Raw genomic sequence first — 19,409 nt, 5'->3', positions numbered from 1 at the left:
ATAATGCCTTTTTTCTTCTGGTTGCTTTTATAGTTTTCTTCCTGTCACTGTGAGGTTTTTTTTTTGTTGTTGTTGGTCAGGGGGCCTGAGCTCAGGGCTTGGCCACTGTCCCTAAGCTCTTTTTTGGTCAAGGCTAGTGCTCTACCACTTGGAGCCACAGCTCTACTTCTGGTTTCCTGGTTGTTAATTGGAGATAAAAGTCTCATGGATTTTCCTGCCCTGACTGCCTCTGAACTGTGATCCTCAGATTTCAGCATCCTGAGTAGCTAGGATTATAGGTGTGAGCCAACAGCACCTAATTGTGTCATTATTTTTCAATACTTTCATTTCACTATGGCTCAGTGTGATTTTCTTTGTGCATATCCAACCTGGAGTTCATTAAGCTTCTTGGATTTCTGTTTATAGGTTTCAACAATTTTGGAAAATGTGCAGTCATTACTTTTTCAAATACTTTTTTACTCTTTCTTCTCTTTTCTGGAAATCTAATTATATACCAGTCTTCTGAGATTTTTCCATGAGTCATTATTCTTTCAGTTTTTCATCTTTCTGTGCTTCAATCTGTAAAGTTCTGTTGTTAAATTGCAAAGTTCAATAATCTATTCTTCAACAGAGTTTAATTTTCTTTGAAATCTACCCAGTGAATTTCTCAAAAATTCCTTGTCTCTTTCTAAAAGTTCCATTTGTTTCACTTTAATATCTTCCTCTAATGCTACTCATTATGATCTATATTTTCTTTAAAACCTCAGTATACTTATTTTTAAAAGTCTCTTAGATAAATTGGACACCAGTGGCACATGTCTGTAATCTTAACTACTCAGGAGGCTAAAATCTGAAGATTGTGGTTCAAAGCCAGGCAGGAAAAGTCCATGGGACTCTTATCTCCAATTAATTACCAAAAAGGTGAGAAGTAGAAGTGGTGCTGTGGCTCAAAGTAGAGTACTAGCCTTGAGTGAAAAAGCTCCGGGAGAGCACACAGGCTCTGAGTTCAATCCCCATGACTTACAAAAGAAAAAGAAAAAGGAGAGAAGTAGAGCTGTGGTTCAAGTGCTACAGTGTTGTCTAAAGCAAAAATGCTCAGGGACAGTGTCCAAGCCCTGAGTTCAAGCCCTAGAACTGGCACAAATATAAATGAATACATGAGTAAATAATCTTAGCTCATTCTCTAATCTCTATAATTTTTTGGTCTACTTATTGTGACTGAGTCTTCTGACTATAGGTTAGAATTTCCTGATTCCTTTTTTTTTTTTTATTGTGTAATACAGAGGGGTTACAATTACATGGGCAAGATAATGAGTACATTGTAGCCTCCTCCTTTGTTTCCCCTTCCCATCCCTTCCCATCCTCCCTCCATCTCATTTTTTTTTTGTTGGTTGTGGGGCTTGAACTCTGGGCCTGGGCGCTGTCCCTGTGCTCTTCAGCTCAAGGCGAGTGCTCTACCGCTTGAGCCACAGCGCCACCTCCAGTTTTCTAGTGGTTCATTGGAGATAAGAGTCTCACGGACTTTCCTGCCAGGGCTGGCTTTGAACCTCGATCCTCAGATCTCAGCCTCCTGAGTAGCTGGGATTACAGGTGTGAGCCACCGGTGCCTGGCTTTCCTATGCCTATTTTTAAACTACATTTTGTCTTGTAAAATGTCTTTTCATTGCTTAAAGCAGGTGGTCATATCATTCATGTTGTAAATACTTTCACCTAGTTTGTAGCATGCTTTTTTCTTAAAAAAAATCAACATTATTTTTAATTGACAAGTCATAATTGTATTTGTAGGGTACAGCATAATGCTTTATATACATACACAATGTGAAATGACTAAATTGAGCTAATTAGCATATCTGTAACCTCACCATTTTTTGTAGTGAGACATCTGAAATTTACTATCGCTGCTATTCTGAAGTACTGGTTATGTATCCCTTATTGAAATGCTTGGGATCAGAAGTATTTCAGATTTTTATTCTTCAGATTTTGGAATACTTGCATAGACTTCACTGGTTGAGCATCCCTAATCCAAAATCTAAAACTTTTTCAGTGTCATGCTGGATTTTGGATGTTCACTCTATATATGATAAATTATTCCTGACTATAGTCACTTGCAATGCAAGGGGTCTCAAAACGTATCCTCCTGCTTGAAACTCTGTGCCCTCTGATAATAATTCTTCATTTCCCCCTCTTCCTTTTCCTACATTTTATTTCTTAATAGTTTTTTTTTTTTTTTTTTTTTTTTTTTGGTCAGTAGTGGGGCCTGAACTCTGGGCCTAGATGCTGTCCCTTGGCCCTTCAGCTCAAGGCTAGCACTCTACCACACTTGAGCCACAGTGCCAGTTCCAGCATTTTTTTCTGCTTATGTGGTGCTGAGGAATCGAACCCAGGGCCTCATGCATGCAAGGCAAGCACTCTACCACTGAGCCACCTTCCCTGCCCCCTTAATAGTGTATTTTGAGAAATACGAATTCTTATGAAATCAGGCTATTATGTCCTAAGAAATCTTTGCCCACGGTCAGAAAGATTGTTTTCTTTTTCATTCCCATTTCAACATGATCTGTGATCTATTCCTAGTCTATTTTTACAGTATACTGTGGTACACACACACGTACATACACACATACACACACACACACACACACACACACACACACACACACACACGCATCTGGTTCATAGTTCTTGGCTCATTACTTTCTTCTTCAAGATTGGCCAACTGGAATTTCTTTCTCCCAAGATGGGACAAAAAAAATCTAACTTTCTCCTACCTTTCTGTCTCTACTTGGTCATAAATAAATTCTTTGACCTACATTACCTGCCTGTAGATTTTAAGACTCTCATTTTAGAAGGAATCCTACTGAAGAATCTGGAAAGGCCTTGTTGGCTTTTCCTACTTGTGTATTAGGTCATAGTGTTTTTTCTCAATCACATTTCAACATGGTCATTCATGTTTCAACCATGCCTATGCAAAATCTCCATAAAGCCCCAAAAGTAGATTTGGAGTTTCCAGGTAACTGAATACCTGGAGGTTCCTGGAGGCAGTACATCTGCAAAGATCATAAGCATTCTATCCTAAGCATCTCTCATTGGTATCCTTTGCAATAAACCACCAGATCTAAGGATATGCTTTCCTGAATTCTGTGAGCTACTTAGGCAGCAAGTTAATTGAACCAAGGTTGATGGTTGAGGGAAACTTGATGTCTAGCCAGTGGGTCAGAGCCTCAAATATAACCACCAGGAACTTAAAAGCAATGGGACATGCAGTCTGAGTCACAACTGACACTAACTCCAAGAAGATAATGTCAAACATAATGGGACTGAATTTGAGGACAGGTATCTGCTGCTATGGAAACTGACTACTTGCTAGAACTGACTAATTAGGGAAGGGAAATTAGTTTCTTTGGCCCATCTGTCACTATCTTTGGCCTGGCCATTATCATTACAAAGAATTGTGATGTCTCCTGGTCCTAGAAATGGCTCCGCTTATGGCTACCAGCAGTTCTCTCCTTTGCTTCACTAGTTTCATCCCAGCCACACAGATGAGTATTCACCAAAATCTCAAGGAACCCCAGAGTAATGTCTAAAGCTTTTCCTCTGTGTAAAATCCCAGTTGCTCCTCCTCACTACCATGAGAGTAGAAGTTGCCTCTAGGCAGAATGTTAGGGGAAGACCACAGGCATACCTTCATATTTCCTTTCCCTCAGGAATTACTTGTATGAGCAGCTTGTCCAATGTTTACAAATATTTCATATATTTTTCTACAGTGGTTGTCCTCAAATGTTTCATATATTGTAGTCTCTGTCCTGGTTATTCTAAAAAAGGGCAAATTCCATACCATTTATTCCTTCATGAGCAAAAACTTCTTCATCCACTTGTGTACAAGTGCAAGTGTCAAATTTAGCTATACAGGAGCATTACTCTGGCTTCAATGGAATCCCCACTGGATTCCAATTTCAAAATGACAAGTCTTTGGCTTTTCCCACTCCATCTACCATATCCAGAAAAGACAGCACTGGTATTCTCAATGAAAAATCCAAGCAGGTCAGGGTCAATGAGCAAACAGTGTTGAAGATGACTACTTGTAGAGGGAAACAGGAGGCCTGCAAGAGTTAGGAAGTAGTATCCTGTATTATGTAGTGCAAGGGTACACTACATACAACAAATAGTAGAGGAAAGCCCAGGAAGCAATAAGATCCATCAGGTATGAATCTTGTTTTGCCATTTAAGGGGTTATCATAACCTTGGACAAGTCACTGAACTGCTTGGTGCCACAGTTTCTTAAAGTTTAAAATACAATAAAAGTATTTATCTTAGAGGACTAATATGAAGAGTAAAGGAGTTACCATATGCAAAAACTAGGCAATTAATAAGCCCTTTACAAATAAGTCTCAGTCATCAAAAGAGTTCCTAGATCCAACTGGCTACAGTACCTTCTCTCTGTTTATACCATAACTTTCCAACCAGGGAGGGTTTACAAACAGCACTAAGAATATATTTTGTTTGCAGTTTCAAAAGAACACTCTGAGGCTGTAGCTTAGTAGCATAGATGCTTGCCTAGTATGGGTGAGGACCAAGGTTCAATTTTCAGCATTGAAAGAAAAAAAACTCTCCTCCCTGTAAGTTACTTTTTAGTTACAAAAGGAAAAAAAAAAACACAACATAATTTCACTGAGGGACTTAAGGTTGGGATACATACACTAGGCTGCACCAACATCTCTACCAAAAACATGTAAGCTGGACATAATCACAAGAAGACAGATATCAAACAAACTCAACAGCCCAATCTAGGAATTCTTTAAGATCTCTGGCATGCATAAGGCCCTGGGTTCGATACCTCAGCACCACATAAGCAAAAAGAAGAAAGCTGGAAGTGGCACTGTGGCTCAAAGTGGTAGAGCGCTAGCCTTGAGCTGAAGAGCTGAGGGACAGCACCCAGGCCCAGAGTTTAGGCCCCAGGACCGGACTGGGGGGGGGGGGGGAAGGACAAAGAAAGGCTGAAGAACTATTCAAGACTAAGAAAGACTAAACAGATGTGGCAACTAGATGTGAAGTATGACCCTGGACCAGGAAAAATTAGCTGTGCCAGTCTTTAGTTGGCTGATGAAATCTGAATATGGATATACATTAACATATTAATGTTAAATTTTCTGAGTTTGTTTTTGCTTTTGTTTGGGTGGGGGGAGTACTGGGGTTTGAATTCAGAGTCTCATGCTTTGCTAGGCAGGCCCTCTACCACATGAGCCATGCTGAGTCCTTTGTGCTTTCAGTTATTTTTGAGATATGGTCTTTAATGTTTGTCTATGTCAGCCTAGATGGCAATTTTTCTATTTATACTTCCTGGGTAGGTGGAATCACAGACCTGAGCCACCATGTCCAGCTATTGGTTGACATAGGTTTCACGAACTTTTGTCAAAGCTGGCCTCAACCTTGATCCTCCCGATTACTGCCTCCCAAATAGCTGTAATTACAGAAGTGACCCCTATACTTAGCTAAATTTCCTGAGTTTTGACAACTGTACTGTGCTATGTAAGAGAACACTCATGTCCTCAAAAAATGCACATTACTTAGTATGCAGTTAGGAGACAAACATCTTGGTCTCCTTCTACTTCTCAATTGTTCCCTACTCAGGAGCATTTAAGAGGTAATCTAAAAGATGCTTTTGCTGGGCCTTGTGAATTAGCTAAAAGCTGAAAACTCAGTCCCACCTTCCTCATATGTGCCCTTTTATCTGAGATATTCCCTACTGCAATCACTTTACCATCACCTTGGGCTCCTCAAAGAATAAGATTCACCAATTCACTGCTAAATAACTTGTGACAAAGGATGAACTGGTCCTCAAACAAACAATGCTATCTTATCATCTTAAAAAAAAAAAAAAAAAGCAAAAAACTCAGAAGACTACCTACTAGTAACTTGGCTCTATTCTGTTCCAGTGGAAAAGTAATAACTTTTCCTGATCTGGTCGAAGGGCAAAGATTGAGCTAATGGTCAGTGAGACCACATCTGTGATTTTGGGAATGTTTTAACTATATAAACCTTTCTCACCCCCTGTCCCCAATTCTATTTAGACTACAACCAATGTTTATTTGTTGTAGACTGACTGAAGATGTTGTTAAGTGCTGCCATGTGACAAATTTTTCTCTGCTTTTTATGTCTCTTTATTTGGCATATAGGGGTGATTTGCTGGACCCTGGAATTAGGCCTAGGGTAAAAACCAGTTTCAAGCAGACTTGTTCTGAAGCACTTTCCCAAGCATCACATGCTCTACCATGTGCCAGCAGAGGCCTGGCAGGCAGACCAGATAGATCAGGGAATGCAGAGGCAGATGAAGCAGGGTCCTGGATATGTCTAATAGACTGGGAAGGTCCTACAGACTTCAAGGAGAAAGAGTAAAGGCTACTGTGGTTAGGAAGAGTTTCTTGGAAGATGATTAGGATGTGACTAGAGGGAAGGAAGATAAAATAGGTTAAAGCATCCCTGTTTACTCAAATTCAACAGAATTATATATATACATATTATAAATACTGACTGTAATATATAATATAAATATTAAACATATAAATAACATGAAATACTTAAATATAACATTAATATAAATATGTCATATATATCTTGTGTATTATAAATATATAATATATAAAATATATTTTATATTTAAATAATATGGAAATTTTATATAAATTATATATGTATGTAACTTATATGATATCATAACAGAAAAATCTAAGGATGGAATTATAAACTCAGGGTTCTTCAAAGAAAAAAATACCTCCTCTTACATTGTCTATAGGATTCCAACCCTTATTCCTGTCTCTAACCTCTCCTGAGATTCTGCATCCTGGTTTGCTCCAAAGTTCAGACCAGAAATAGAAACAGCAACTTAGAATCTGTGGTCTGATGCCTCAGACATCCAATGGCAAAGCCAGCAAGTGTAGAAACCACATGTGCGGCACATACCTGTTCAAAGGAGCCTCCTGCACACTCTATGCTCTGTCCACAAATGCCACACACACACACACACACACACACACACACACACACACACACACACACACACACACACACACACACACACACACACACACACACACACACACACACACACACACACACACACACACACACACACACACACACACACACGGAGTTAGGGTTCTCACTGTAATGGCCTCTAAGTATTTCAGACCAAATAAAGAGCATACTCAAAGGCAACAGGCCAATTTAGCCATGACACTTGTACTGTACAGTCTGTGCAGGAGGACACAGCATGTGTTGTGGCTCATTTTAACTAATTGTTTTTGTTTAATTTCCCCTTAATCTCCAGTTTTTTAATGCATTGTTAACTACTTTATATATCATTTCATTTTATTAATCAAATGTTTTCTTTGAAGACAGAAAAGTCCATGCAGCATATTTGCTTAAGAGGTCTAACAATACTCAAAGAAGCTGAGTAATGGTAGCTCATGCCTGTAATACGAGCTACTCAGGAAGCCGAGATCTGGGGATCTCAGCCAGCCCAGGCAGGAAAAATTCCATGAGACTCTTTATCTCCAATTAACGACCAGAAAATCAGAAGTACAGCTGTGGGTCAAAGTTGTCAAATGCTAGCCTTGAGTAAAGAAGCTCAGGGACAGTGCCCAGACCGAGTTCAAGCTCCATAACCAGTCAAAACAATAACAACAACAAAAACAAAACCACCAAGACCACAGAAAGACTAGAACAAAAGCTAAGGGAGAAAAATGTAGGTTTGAAGCTAGGTGTGGCAATACATGCCTGTAATCCTAGCTATTAGGGAAGCAGAAGCAAGAGTATCATGAGTTCAAGACCAGCTCAAGCATTTTTAATGGGATTTTATCTTAAAAACCAAAATAATAATAATTTTAAAAAAGATTGTGTGTGGAAGGAGCTCAAATAGTAAAGTGCTTGCCTAGCATGAAGAAGGCCTTAGGCTCAAGGCTCCAGTGCTGCAAAAAACAAATGTGTTTGGCTTCAAAAGACTCCTGCCCTACTGTCTACAGCTTTGTTTAAATAGAAAGAAAGAAAGAAAGAAAAAGAAAGAAAGAAAGAAAGAAAGAATGAAAGAAAGAAAGAAAGAAAGAAAGAAAGAAAGAAAGAAAGAAAGAAGGAAGGAAGGAAGGAAGGAAGGAAGGAAGGAACACAGGCAGGCAGGCAAGCAAGCAAGCATGCAAGCAAGCAAGCATGCAAGCATAACAGTATTTGACATCTACCAATGATTAGTGATAGTAAAGATACAAGAGTCTATATCAAGACTTTAAAAAGAAGTGTCAAAACTGAGAAAAACCCTGATTGGGTGTCCTAGTCTATTCCTTCTTTTGACCTCCTTTCTATATATCACTATCTCACAGCTTCAATCTCACAGCCTCCATGTGAAACTGCCTCGAATCCTGAAAGTCCTGAGCCTTGCCTCTTCATCTTTGAAGTGACGTGAGTGAAATATGCCAATGGCACAAAATACTCTTTAGAACGAAGACACACTTGAAACAGCAGGGAAGACATGTCTGCTAACATGGGACTGTAGTACCTCAAGTGAAAAGCTGTTTCTCAAAGGCATAAAAGTAATTTGAATGGTTCATAATTCTGCTACAGTGGGTTCAGGATTTCTAAAATATGTTGACACTGGCACTCAGAGACATTTTCATAGCAAAGCCCAACTCTAGGAAGGCTAGGACCTCACACACTTATAGGGGAGGTGGCAGCAATTCCCAGGATTTGTGCAACCTGACATGGCTCTCTGAGCCCACTCCCTGGGAGCGATATAGAATTGGGGATGAAATAAAGATGGAAGCATCTCTATTTTCCCAATATATCTGTTTAATGTGGTGGAGAATCAATAAGAGCTAGTTAACAGTAAGGAGGGACTTCATTTCTTACCTAAAAGCAGTTTCCAGAGCCAGCCTTTCTGGATCTACCATGTATTTGCTATATGACCTTGGGCAGGTTACATAACGTGTGACTCAATTTGCTCATCTATAAGACAAACAGGTATAGTAAGAGTATGTCTCAAGGTGGCAGTGAGGGATTATATACGTAGCACTGAGCACGTACAGCATGTTTGTCAAGATATCACCACTATTTAGCTCAGAAGGCACTGCCAACAGGATGAGGGGCTAGAGGGCACTGGGTCCCTTTCTTCTTGGGTCCAAAATACAAAAACAACTAGGCACCAGTGGCTCATGCTTTTAATTTTAGCTATTCAAGATACTGAGATCTGAGGATTGCAGTTCAAAGCCATCCCAGTCAGACAAGCTCAAGACACCAATTGGAGAGCAAAAAGCCAGAACTAGAGGAGTTGCTCAAGCGGTAAAGTGCCAACTAGGAGGAAAATGCTGAGAATGCAAGGATCTGAGTTAAAGTAACAGCACATGTGTACATGTACACACACACACAGAGTAAAAAGATAAAAACAAGCACCACACCCCGGGTGACTCACACCTGTAATATTAGAAACTTAGAAGGCTAAGATCTGAGGATCATGGTTTAAAGCCAGCCTGAGCAGAAAATGCCATGAGACTTATCTCATTAACCATCAAAAAGCTGGAAGTAGAGTGGTGGCTCAAGTGGTAAAGTGCTAGCCTTGAGCACACAAGTTCAGGAATAGCACACAGACCTGAGTTCAAGGCCCAGAATCAAGGCATCAAAAATTAAAGGTACAGTTTATGTACCTCAGAGGAACCACATGAGATCTAAAAGGGACATCCTGATAAAAACTGTTTTACAAGAAAAGTTCTCATTTTCCTGTTTTTTTTTTCTTTCATGCATGTGTTTCTAACGCATTTATAAGTTTATTTCTTTGTTGCTTTGTATGTCCCTCCCCCACAGTATAACCCCCGCTTTCAATATATTTGATGTCAGTATAACTTATGGAGGAGATGGGGAAAAACAAGTCATTTAAGGATTCAGGTGGACCTGTTGCAACAATGAGAAGTACAAATTGTCATGTCAAAAAGGAGCTTTACAAAGTCGGTGGGGGGGGAGCGGGAGGGGGGGAAGGGGGGGAAGGATTGGGTGGGGGGGGAGGGGGGGAAGGATTGGGTGGGGGGGGGAGGGGGAGGCTGGGAGGGAGGTGAAGGGTAAACAAAGGAGGAGGCAGCAATGCTTGGTAAGAAATGTATGCATTATCTTGCCCATGTAATTGTAACCCCTCTGTACAGTATGTTCACAAATAAAAATTAAAAAAAAAAGTTCTCAAATAAGCACTCCAAATGGTAGGCAAGTTAAGTACAGACCTGACTTGACAGCCAATAATCTTACTCACCATCCTCTGAAGTGCATGCTGTAGAAGAGGCCTGAAATGTACTAAGAAAGCTTTTCAGAGCCCCTCAGAAACACTGGCTGCTTTTTTGGATTTTCTGCTCACCACATGCTCCAGCCCACAATGAACTGCCATGCCCATTCCTTTTCAAGGACCCTCCATGTGGAAAGCTTTCTTGTCTATCTTCGATGCTGGGCTCAAGTGTATATATATCCATAAGCGTCCAGACAGGATCTGTCATCTCTCTTCTCAATGACCTGTCAGCTGGGACCCCCTCGAGGAAAGAGACAGTCTCAGCTCTTCTTTGTCAAGGTACTCCAGCACTCCACTCAACACCCAAGTACGTAGCAAATCCTACCAGTCCGTTCTCATATCCTGGGTCTTTAGTCTAAAGCTAATGAGTTTCCTGACGAGGCACATACTGAACAGATGCAGTGATTCTAAACAGGTTTCACTTTGTCCAGAAGGATGTTTGACAATGTCTGGAGACATTTTTGGTTGTCACCATGGGTGGCTGCTACTGGTGTCTAGTGGGTAGAAGCCAGGAGCTCCTTCAAAACAAAGAATAATCTGGCCCAAAAATCTAACAGTAATCTAAGAGAGATTCACTGACTACGTCTACACATAGAATAATTCATAGGAAAAGAACAACCCTTACAGGATTATTAATGATTCTCCTTATAGTTAGTTTGCATTAGGCAAACTGGGTGAAAATCACCCAGTTAGTAAACAAACTACTGTCTTCCCTTCCTCTGAAGCTCAGCTACAAGACCTCAGCCCTAGGGTAGGACCATCTTTTACACAGCTAAGGAAACTTTACAAACCCAACTGTAACTCATATTTTCAAAAAGTCATTTCAAATATACATACATATTGAAATAACACACATACATACATATGTATACATACCATATATATGTATGTATATACACACACACACACACACACATATATATAGTTTTTGTTTTGTCTTGTTCTCATGGTGATAGGGATCAAACCCAGAGTTGTGTGCGTGATAGGCAAGTATTCTACTGCCTATCTAAATGCTATATTCTAAATGCTATCAATAGGCATAAGATGATATGAAGCTCCAGATAATACTTTAGACATAAAAAATAATTGGGAGCCGGGCACTGGCGGCTCACGCCTGTAATCCTAGCTACTCAGGAGGCTGAGATCTGAGGATCGCGGTTCAAAGCCAGCTCGGGCAGGAGAGACCGTGAGACTCCTATCTCCAATAAACCACCAGAAAACCGGAAGTGGCACTGTAGCTCAAGTGGTAGAGCGCTCACCTTGAGCTGAAGAGCTGAGGGACAGCGCCCAGGCCCAGAGTTCAAGCCCCCACGACCGACAAAAAAAAAAAAAAAAATTAGGAAAGAAAATCAGCTTTGTTTATATAGCCAAAAATGAGATGAAGAAGCTACATACACAACTGTGTGAAAGAGGAGGGATAAGGCAGGCAGGATCAGAGGAGGGGCCTACAAGTGCTTGGAGTCTGAAGGACTGGCTTACATTTTAGCTCTGCATCTACTTAGAGGGTGACTTTATGCTGGTACTTCATGGGCTTACTCTCCTTTCTTATAAAATGATAACCCTTCCAGGGTCCCATGAGTACAAGTGCTGAGCACCAAAGTGGATATACTGTGGAATCAAGAGCAGCAAGCTACAAGAAAAAGCCCAGCTCTATTGACCAGAAGCACTACCCAAAATAAAAGCAGGAACATGAAGGCAGGTTCACTGCCTCAAAGTTGCAAAGCCTCAGTCCACCTGTGAATGCCCACATGAGGTACTGAAGGTGAAAAACACAAGAAAGGGTTAGGTAAAGGAAGGGAGTTATGATGTCTCCTAAAGGCATCTGGTTTGGTTATATCTTTTTTTTTTTTTTTTGGCTCAAACTCTGTATCACACACTCACTCATTAGCTGGCACTTTTGCTGGTTGGGATTAAGCTTCTTCCATTATGCACTCTATAAAGGAAGTTAAAGTAAAGCCATTATGCAAACAAAAGAAAAGGGAAATATTTAACCTAATTCAGAAGACAAGTTAGTACTTACTTGGAAAATGCTTTTCCACAGACCACCTGAATGCACATACTATAAAAATGAGTATTATGCTATCACATCCTCTCCATACATACGAAGGCCCTAACAGGTGCTAGACACTGATTCAGACATGCTTACAGACATTCTTTCTAGCCTCCTCAATCCTAAAAGAATGAAACGGTTCTCCTGTGCTACTGGGAAAGAAGACTGAAGCTTTGAGAAATATATAAGCTGCTCACTGGCACTATGTGTCAGAAGCAGAAACGGAAGCCTGGACTGGATCCATAGCCAGGTTTCCTGATACTTTTAACCTATAGTGAAACTCCTTCAACAAGACTTCCTCTTCATGCAAATATTATACCAATTGTAAAACATTTAAAAAGACCATTAAAGGTACAGAAGTCTGATAGGTGCCCCTAAGGCAACACTTGGCTAACAGAAGTAATTAACCATCTAAAAATTATATTTTCAAAAACTCCAAATTTGTGAAGATAATAGAGCAATATATCTATCATTATGGATAAATGCCATCATATAAATCAGGGTCTAGAAAATATGAAAACTTTCTAAAAATAAAGACCCCAAACCAGCCAGTATGTTGATACCATCTATACTTCTCTCCTCCACAGGCAACACACTAGCCTGGGACAGAAAATGGAAGGCTTTTCCTTTGTCGGAGGAGTAACTGCATAGGAGGAAAAGACATGGTACAGTGTGTGTCAGGTGCAGGATTCAGAGACAGATAACTTTACTTCTGACTTCCAGCCCTGAGACTGGTTTCCTTCTTTATCAGGGGAAGGTGATCACTGGGTGAAAGGTTATCACAAGGTAACGAAAGGATCTCAAAATACTACCAATGTACAGATCAGTCATTAACAAGGGGAAATGTACCTTTACTGGGAGAGATGAAGTCATCTTTTCTCCATCACTAACAAGTAACCCACCTTATTCTTTCTAATAGTGGGACAATCTCCTGAGGAGAGGGGTGAAATGGAACCAGAAACATATAATACAACTTATTAGGAATGTTACTCTACCTCTTTTCCCCCTCCTCCTCCTCTTCCTCCTCCTCGTCTTCTCTTCCTCTCTTGCTCCTCCTCATCCTCTTCTTCCTCCTTCCCTCTTTTCCCTTCCTCTCTCTCATACTGGGATTTGAACTCAGGGCCTCATCAGTTGAGCTGCATCTCCAGCCCTTGTAGTGTTCTTGTACAGAAAATTACCTGTATCTAGTTCCTCCAGACCAAACAGAAAAAGCAGAGGTCTAAACACCACAAGGAAACACTCAGATATCTCTAAGATTTGGACATTTATACAACCACTGGCTGTGACTCTTCCAAGAGATATAAAGTCATTAAAAACTTTAAAAAGGTGTGTGTGTGTGTGAGAGAGAGAGAGAGAGAGGAGATTCTTCTAGAATGACTGAAAAACATAAGCAATGGCACTAGAGATGTAGCTCAGTAGTAGAATGCTTGCCTAGTATGAGTTAGGCCCCAAGTTCAATCCCCAGCACTAAAAAAAAAAATTTTTTTAAAGCAGGAAGAGACAAATAATGTAACAAAATTTGAACAACTGCTTAATCCAGGTAGAAGGCAGACTGGTACTGGCTATATTTTTCTCATCTTTTCTATGTATGCCTGACATTTTAAAATATAAAAACTGGGATGGGAGTGAAAAGGTAACCAGAGAAAAGGTTATACAAGCTAGCATGAGAGAAAAACACCAGATTTGTAAGCTAGCAAAGATGAGGCCAAGCATGATAGTGCATACCTATATGCCCAGCTATATGAGAGGCATTTTTGTCAAATTCTGTCCACATTTCAGCCCAGAACCCTAACTCTACATAGTGAAGGAGGCTTGAATTTACTTTGCACTCAGTAAGTACTGAGAGTAAACACCCTCAAGTGCCAACACACACATGTGGGCCAATGCTGACCTTTGGCTGACAGCTGGGTGACTTTTCTGAACTGGAACAGCTCGCTGAGCTCCAAGACTGCTCAGGTCTGGTCTGCTGTGACTCCAGTCTGGAGCGACTTTGAGGCAGGATAGATCAGAGAAAATGCATGGAAAAGAAGCCAGAAATTCAGGAACAAAAGCATTAATAAATAGCTTGAGGCTGGGAAAGTGGCTTACTGGTAGAATGCTTGCCTAGCATGCATGAAGTCCTGGGTTTGATTCCTCAGTACCACATAAACGTTAGTTCAAGTGGTAGAGTGCAAGCCTTGAGCAAAAGCAGATCAGGGACAGTGCCCAGGCCTAAGTTCAAGTCCTAGGACTGTCCAAAAATAAATAAATAAATAAAAAGCTTGATTAAAAGCATACAGGCACTATTATCTTTGCTTTAAGCTTTACACTCCCTCTACAAGCTAAAATATTTAGTAAAAATTGGGAGGGAGAAGGAGAAAGAGCAGCTGCCTCCTTCTGACCTTGCCCACTTGCCCAAATAATTAGTGGGCTCTCAGAACTGAGCAAGGATTATCTTAAAAGATATTTATCCTGGGAATAAACCTTTGGAAAAATGACCCTCCTGAGCACAAAATCATTTGCAAAGAAAAATATTTATCTTAAGAATGGACACTTGAAAATCTAGCAAAACTCAACCTTAAAAGATGGTCAAACTTCTACAACATAAAGACCCAAAATTTAATTTGCACTTATTATCAGAGATGCCCATAATTATGTGTGGGTCATGTGCTATTTTGCTATCTTTCCTTTCGTTTGCTAATAAACTTTCTCAGTCTCTGTGTCCTCAAATTCTTTTTAGGAACATTACAACTTCAGTATCCAAGGGTCTTCTCTTCCTTGGAGCTTTACCAGTTCCTTTAACGTGCTGACACTGGGACAAGTCGTAACATGGCAAAATCTGAATGTTCATACCTACAGGACCAGCCTATGTCCTCTCATCTGTTTGGAATGACTCAGTCTCCAAATACTCCACATAAGGCAAGAATTCTATTAGAGCAACACGGTGAGAAATCCTGAGAACCCAAATTGTCCCTAGGAAATTAAGATAATTGAGAAAACTTCCTCCAGAACAAACCCTTCCCCCACATTAAAAAAAAAAAATCACAGCAACTGGTAAGTAGCGAAGCATAAATGTGGTGGACTGAGTAGTCACTGAAATGAGGGATGTGAGATGAGAAAAAAAATGACCTTACAGTTCGGCAGAGAAGTGGTCTACTGTGTTAGAGAGCTGGCCCAGAAGAAAACCAAACAGTCCTGGTCATCAGAACTGAGGAAGCACCCAAGAGTGAGACACTGAGTCCACTGCCTCAGAGAACAAAAGTAATGGAAAGGGGAAAGACTGTAATCTCAAAGAGGTTAGGGATTGTTAGTTCCAATTGCTCAGAACAATCTGGTATTTAAAATGGAGCAGACAGCTGGGCTGGTGGCTCACGCCTGTAATCCTAGCTACTCAGGAGGCTGAGATCTGAGGATCATGGTTCAAAGCCAGCCCAAGCAGGAAAGTCTGTGAGACTCTTATCTCCAATAAACCATTAGAAAACCAGAAGTGGTGCTGTGGCTCAAGAGGTAGGGTGCTTGCCTTGAGCTGAAGAGGTGAGGGAAAGTGCCCAGGCCCAGAGTTCCAAGCCCCACGACCAAAAAAAAAAAAAAAAAAAAAAAAAAAGGAGCAGACGAAGATTACAATGGGAATGATGGAGAAAGGAGCCTCATCTGAACAAACCAAGTCTTCCTTCCAGGAGCTGCCAGGTACTACACTGTGGTCTGGGAGCCATGCCCTTGGCTTCAGTAGCTCTGTCACCAATGACAAGTAGGCTCCATGAAAGACAAAATCCAGGGCTGGGAAGGTGGCTTAGTGGTAGAGTGCTTGCCTTGCATGCATGAGGCCCTGGGTTTGATTCCTCAGCACTATATAAGCAGAAAAAGCCAGAAGTGGCCCTGTGGCTCAAGTGGTAGAGTGGTAGTCTTGAGCTGAAGAGCTAAGGGCAGTGCCCAGGATCAGAGTGCAAGCCCCACAACCGACAAAAAAAAAGACAAAATCCAACTGCAGACAAAAAAAAAAAGACAAAATCCAACTGCAGACACACACAAAAAAAGACAAAATCCAACTGCAGGCAGAAGCTGACCCTCTCGTTCCCTTTTCTGTTTCCTAGCAAAGTCAATTCCAGAGCTCCTTTAGTTTCCTCCTCTTCCCACTAGTTCAAAAAGGAAAAGACCCCTGGTTTTGTCAACAAGAGCAAAGAATCTGAGCCCTAAGAAATGAACTTCTTTGGTTCTAGCTACTAGGATCTTCTCATGCAGTTCCATAGTTCCATCACCTTGACCTTGCTGTCTACTTCTAGGTAGAGGGATGAAGCTCTTGCTCTCATCTCTTTTCTGTGTCTAGGGCAATCCCAGCTCTGGCCTTCCAAGAGCTTCTCCCCATAACCTAGCGCTACTGTCACAAACCCCTTCTCCATCAAGTCTTTCACTTAGTAAGCTACTTTCCTATCCAGTCTTTCTTTGCACACAGAAAATATCAGCTGGAGTGGGATTTGCACCTGTTCTCATACTGGAGTAAAGAGGTAAGAGTGTCCCTGATGACTCACAGGGCCAGCATAACCACTCTGAACACATTCAATCCAGCATACTTCCCAGCTGGGAGCAACTCTGTTCTGTTATACTCACACTTAACTCTCTGAATGATAAGTGCCAACCTCTAGGGGATTTGTGGGCTATCACCACCCATCATACTCATGAAAATGCCCAGAGCCAGGCTCTAAAATCTCAGGTTAGAGAACAAAATAAACATGAAACTTAGATTTTGTTGAGAGTAAAGAAAAGTGGCTGGAAGGCAGAGAAGTGGGAGGAGGAAGTGGGAAGGGAGAAGTGGGATGAGATGGAGGCCAAATTCACAACGTCTTGAAAACATATACATTCGGTCCATGCACCCAAGTTGACAACTGATTTTGGCATAGTTATCATCAATTATTATTATGGGAACAAGTGAGAATATAACAAAGCAAATCGGGACTAAAAAGGATTGTAAAAAGTGGCATATACTGACATTTGTACACTTAGGATTTATCAAGGCCAGGCAACCAGAAGCAAGCAGTGTTCATGAGCACACCCCTCAAGGGCCACCAGAAGCCAGAGAGAATGCACCCAAAGAAATCACAAACAAGCATAAGCAGGGGAGTCATTCCATCAATAGGACCCTACAAGACATCTGCACACAGCTGCAGAGCCCTCTCAGAATCCCCTGCTCTGCCCACAGAACACAGTGGGGAAGTATTGGGAACAACTCATTTTTGGAATACCTCTTTACTGGTAGTTACAACCTTTCCTTCCCCAAAACACAATCACAGGAGTACTTCTATGTGCCACACAAAGTTTCTCCTTACTTTCACAGGGGGAAGTATGTGCACTTTAAGAAAACAACATGAGGGCTGGGAAGGTGGCTCAGTGGTAGAGTGCTTGCCTTGCATGTCTGAGGCCCTGGGTTCGATTCCCTAGCACCACATAAGCAAAAAGAAAAAAGCCGGAAGTGGCGCTATGGCTCAAGTGGTAGAGTGTTAGCCTTGAGCTGAAGAGCTGAGGGACAGTGCCCAGGCCCAGAGTTCAGGCCCCATGACCGGACCCTCCCCCCCCCAAAAAAGAAAACAACATAAAGCTGGGTGCCGGTGGGTCACGCCTGTAATCCTAGCTACTCAGGAGGCTGAGATCTGAGGATCGCGGTTCAAAGCCAGCCCAGGCAGTAAAGTCCATGAGACTCTTATCTCCAATAAACCACCAGAAAACCGGAAGTGGCGCTGTAGCTCAAGCGGTAGAGTGCTCACCTTGAGCTGAAGAGCACAGAGACAGCGCCCAGGCCCAGAGTTCAAGGCCCGCGACTGACAAAAAAAAAAAGAAAAAAAAAAAAAAGAAAACAACATAAGCCCCCAGGATCAAAAAAGAAAACAACATAAGCCCCCAGGATCATGTACACATGACCCTGCCACCCCACAGAACACAGGACAATAATATGGGCCACCTGGCTCTTCTTTTATTACAAAACTCTCAAGGAAGTGTCCCAGGTGGCTTAGCACAGAGATTCTGGACCTCATCCCTAGGTTGAAGGAGTTTTGTAAAAGAGAAAAGAAAAAAAGAAAAACTGAAAGTGTGAATAAAAAGTGGGTTAGGAAAGGAAACATCAGGGGAAGCTTGAGACATCACTCAATTAGGAAAGCTTGGGACAGTCAAGAGATGAACAGGTGGGTCTGTTGAGGAAGAAACGAGAGGAAGGAGATGCGGGGAAGAAGGCAGTCTGTAGAGGCCTTGCCCTGACTAAGCAAGGGAAAATAAAGCTGGAAAGGGCCACTGGGGTGGTAGAGGTCTTGGGAAAAGAAATGCACCCTCTAGACACAAAAAGGGTTCTATATAAAAGTGTAAGGTTTTTATATGCTAATGAGACGACAAATTCTTGAGGTGAAGTGCACCTGCATCAGACCAGGGGTTTAGAGGTGCGGGTCTAAAAATCTGAAGGAGAAAACTGCTCCCTTTGAGGGTCACGACTTCAGGCTAGAAAGTGTGGTAACCTTAATTTGGAATGGGGAAGTGGGAAGGGGAGAATTGTAGGCGAGACACACGAAGGTGGCAAGGGGCAGGGCCACTTCTGACTAGAATCTACGGTGGTAGGGAGAGGGCTCAGGACGCTGGGGTCTGCGCGGGCTCCCTTTATCTGGGAATGGAAAGGAGACAGCTCTGGCGAGGGGCTCCCCTCCCAGTTGGAGCTCTTCCGGCGGGAGGGTCCCGGGACGGGGCGCGGTGGGGCTGGGACTGGGCCGAGGGAGCGGGGCCCAGGGAAGCGGGGCCTGGGGAAGGGCTGGGGTCCGGGACTCACGCATCAACGTGCTGAAGGCCACGACGCCGAGCAGCCCCTGCAGGAAGATGCCGAAACTATGCATGAGCGCGCCGCTCTCGCAGCGGCCCGCCCCGGACGCGTCCGTGGAAGGCGGCCCGCCTGGCAGTCCGCGGCTCGCGTTCCCGGCGGGCCCCTGCATAGCGGCCTGGCGGGAGGGCGCGGCGACGCCCCGCCTCGTCTCAATGCTGCCGGGGCCGCGCCGCCGAGCCCAGGGCCGGGAGCCCGAGCCAGGAGCCCGAGCCGTAAGCCCGCGCCGGGAACTCGAGTCCGGAGCCTGA

General features: G+C 42.3%; 1 protein-coding gene across 1 annotated transcript in view; it reads right to left on the bottom strand.

The window, feature by feature from the left end:
- The window catches only part of Mustn1 (musculoskeletal, embryonic nuclear protein 1), a 48,662-nt gene extending 29,253 nt beyond the window's left edge, over positions 1-19,409 (bottom strand). The window contains exon 1 of the mRNA XM_070018540.1: positions 19,111-19,409. Within this exon, the coding sequence (XP_069874641.1) occupies positions 19,111-19,270 (160 nt within the window). The 5' untranslated portion in view covers positions 19,271-19,409. The remainder of the gene's footprint in view (positions 1-19,110) is intronic.

The sequence above is a fragment of the Dipodomys merriami genome, unplaced genomic scaffold, assembly GCF_024711535.1.
Source record: "Dipodomys merriami isolate MVZ:Mamm:240054 unplaced genomic scaffold, mDipMer1.0.p SCAF_13, whole genome shotgun sequence".
Lineage (NCBI taxonomy): Eukaryota > Metazoa > Chordata > Mammalia > Rodentia > Heteromyidae > Dipodomys > Dipodomys merriami.
The sequence above is the reverse complement of the archived record's forward strand: the minus strand, read 5'-3'. Positions and strand labels throughout refer to the sequence as shown.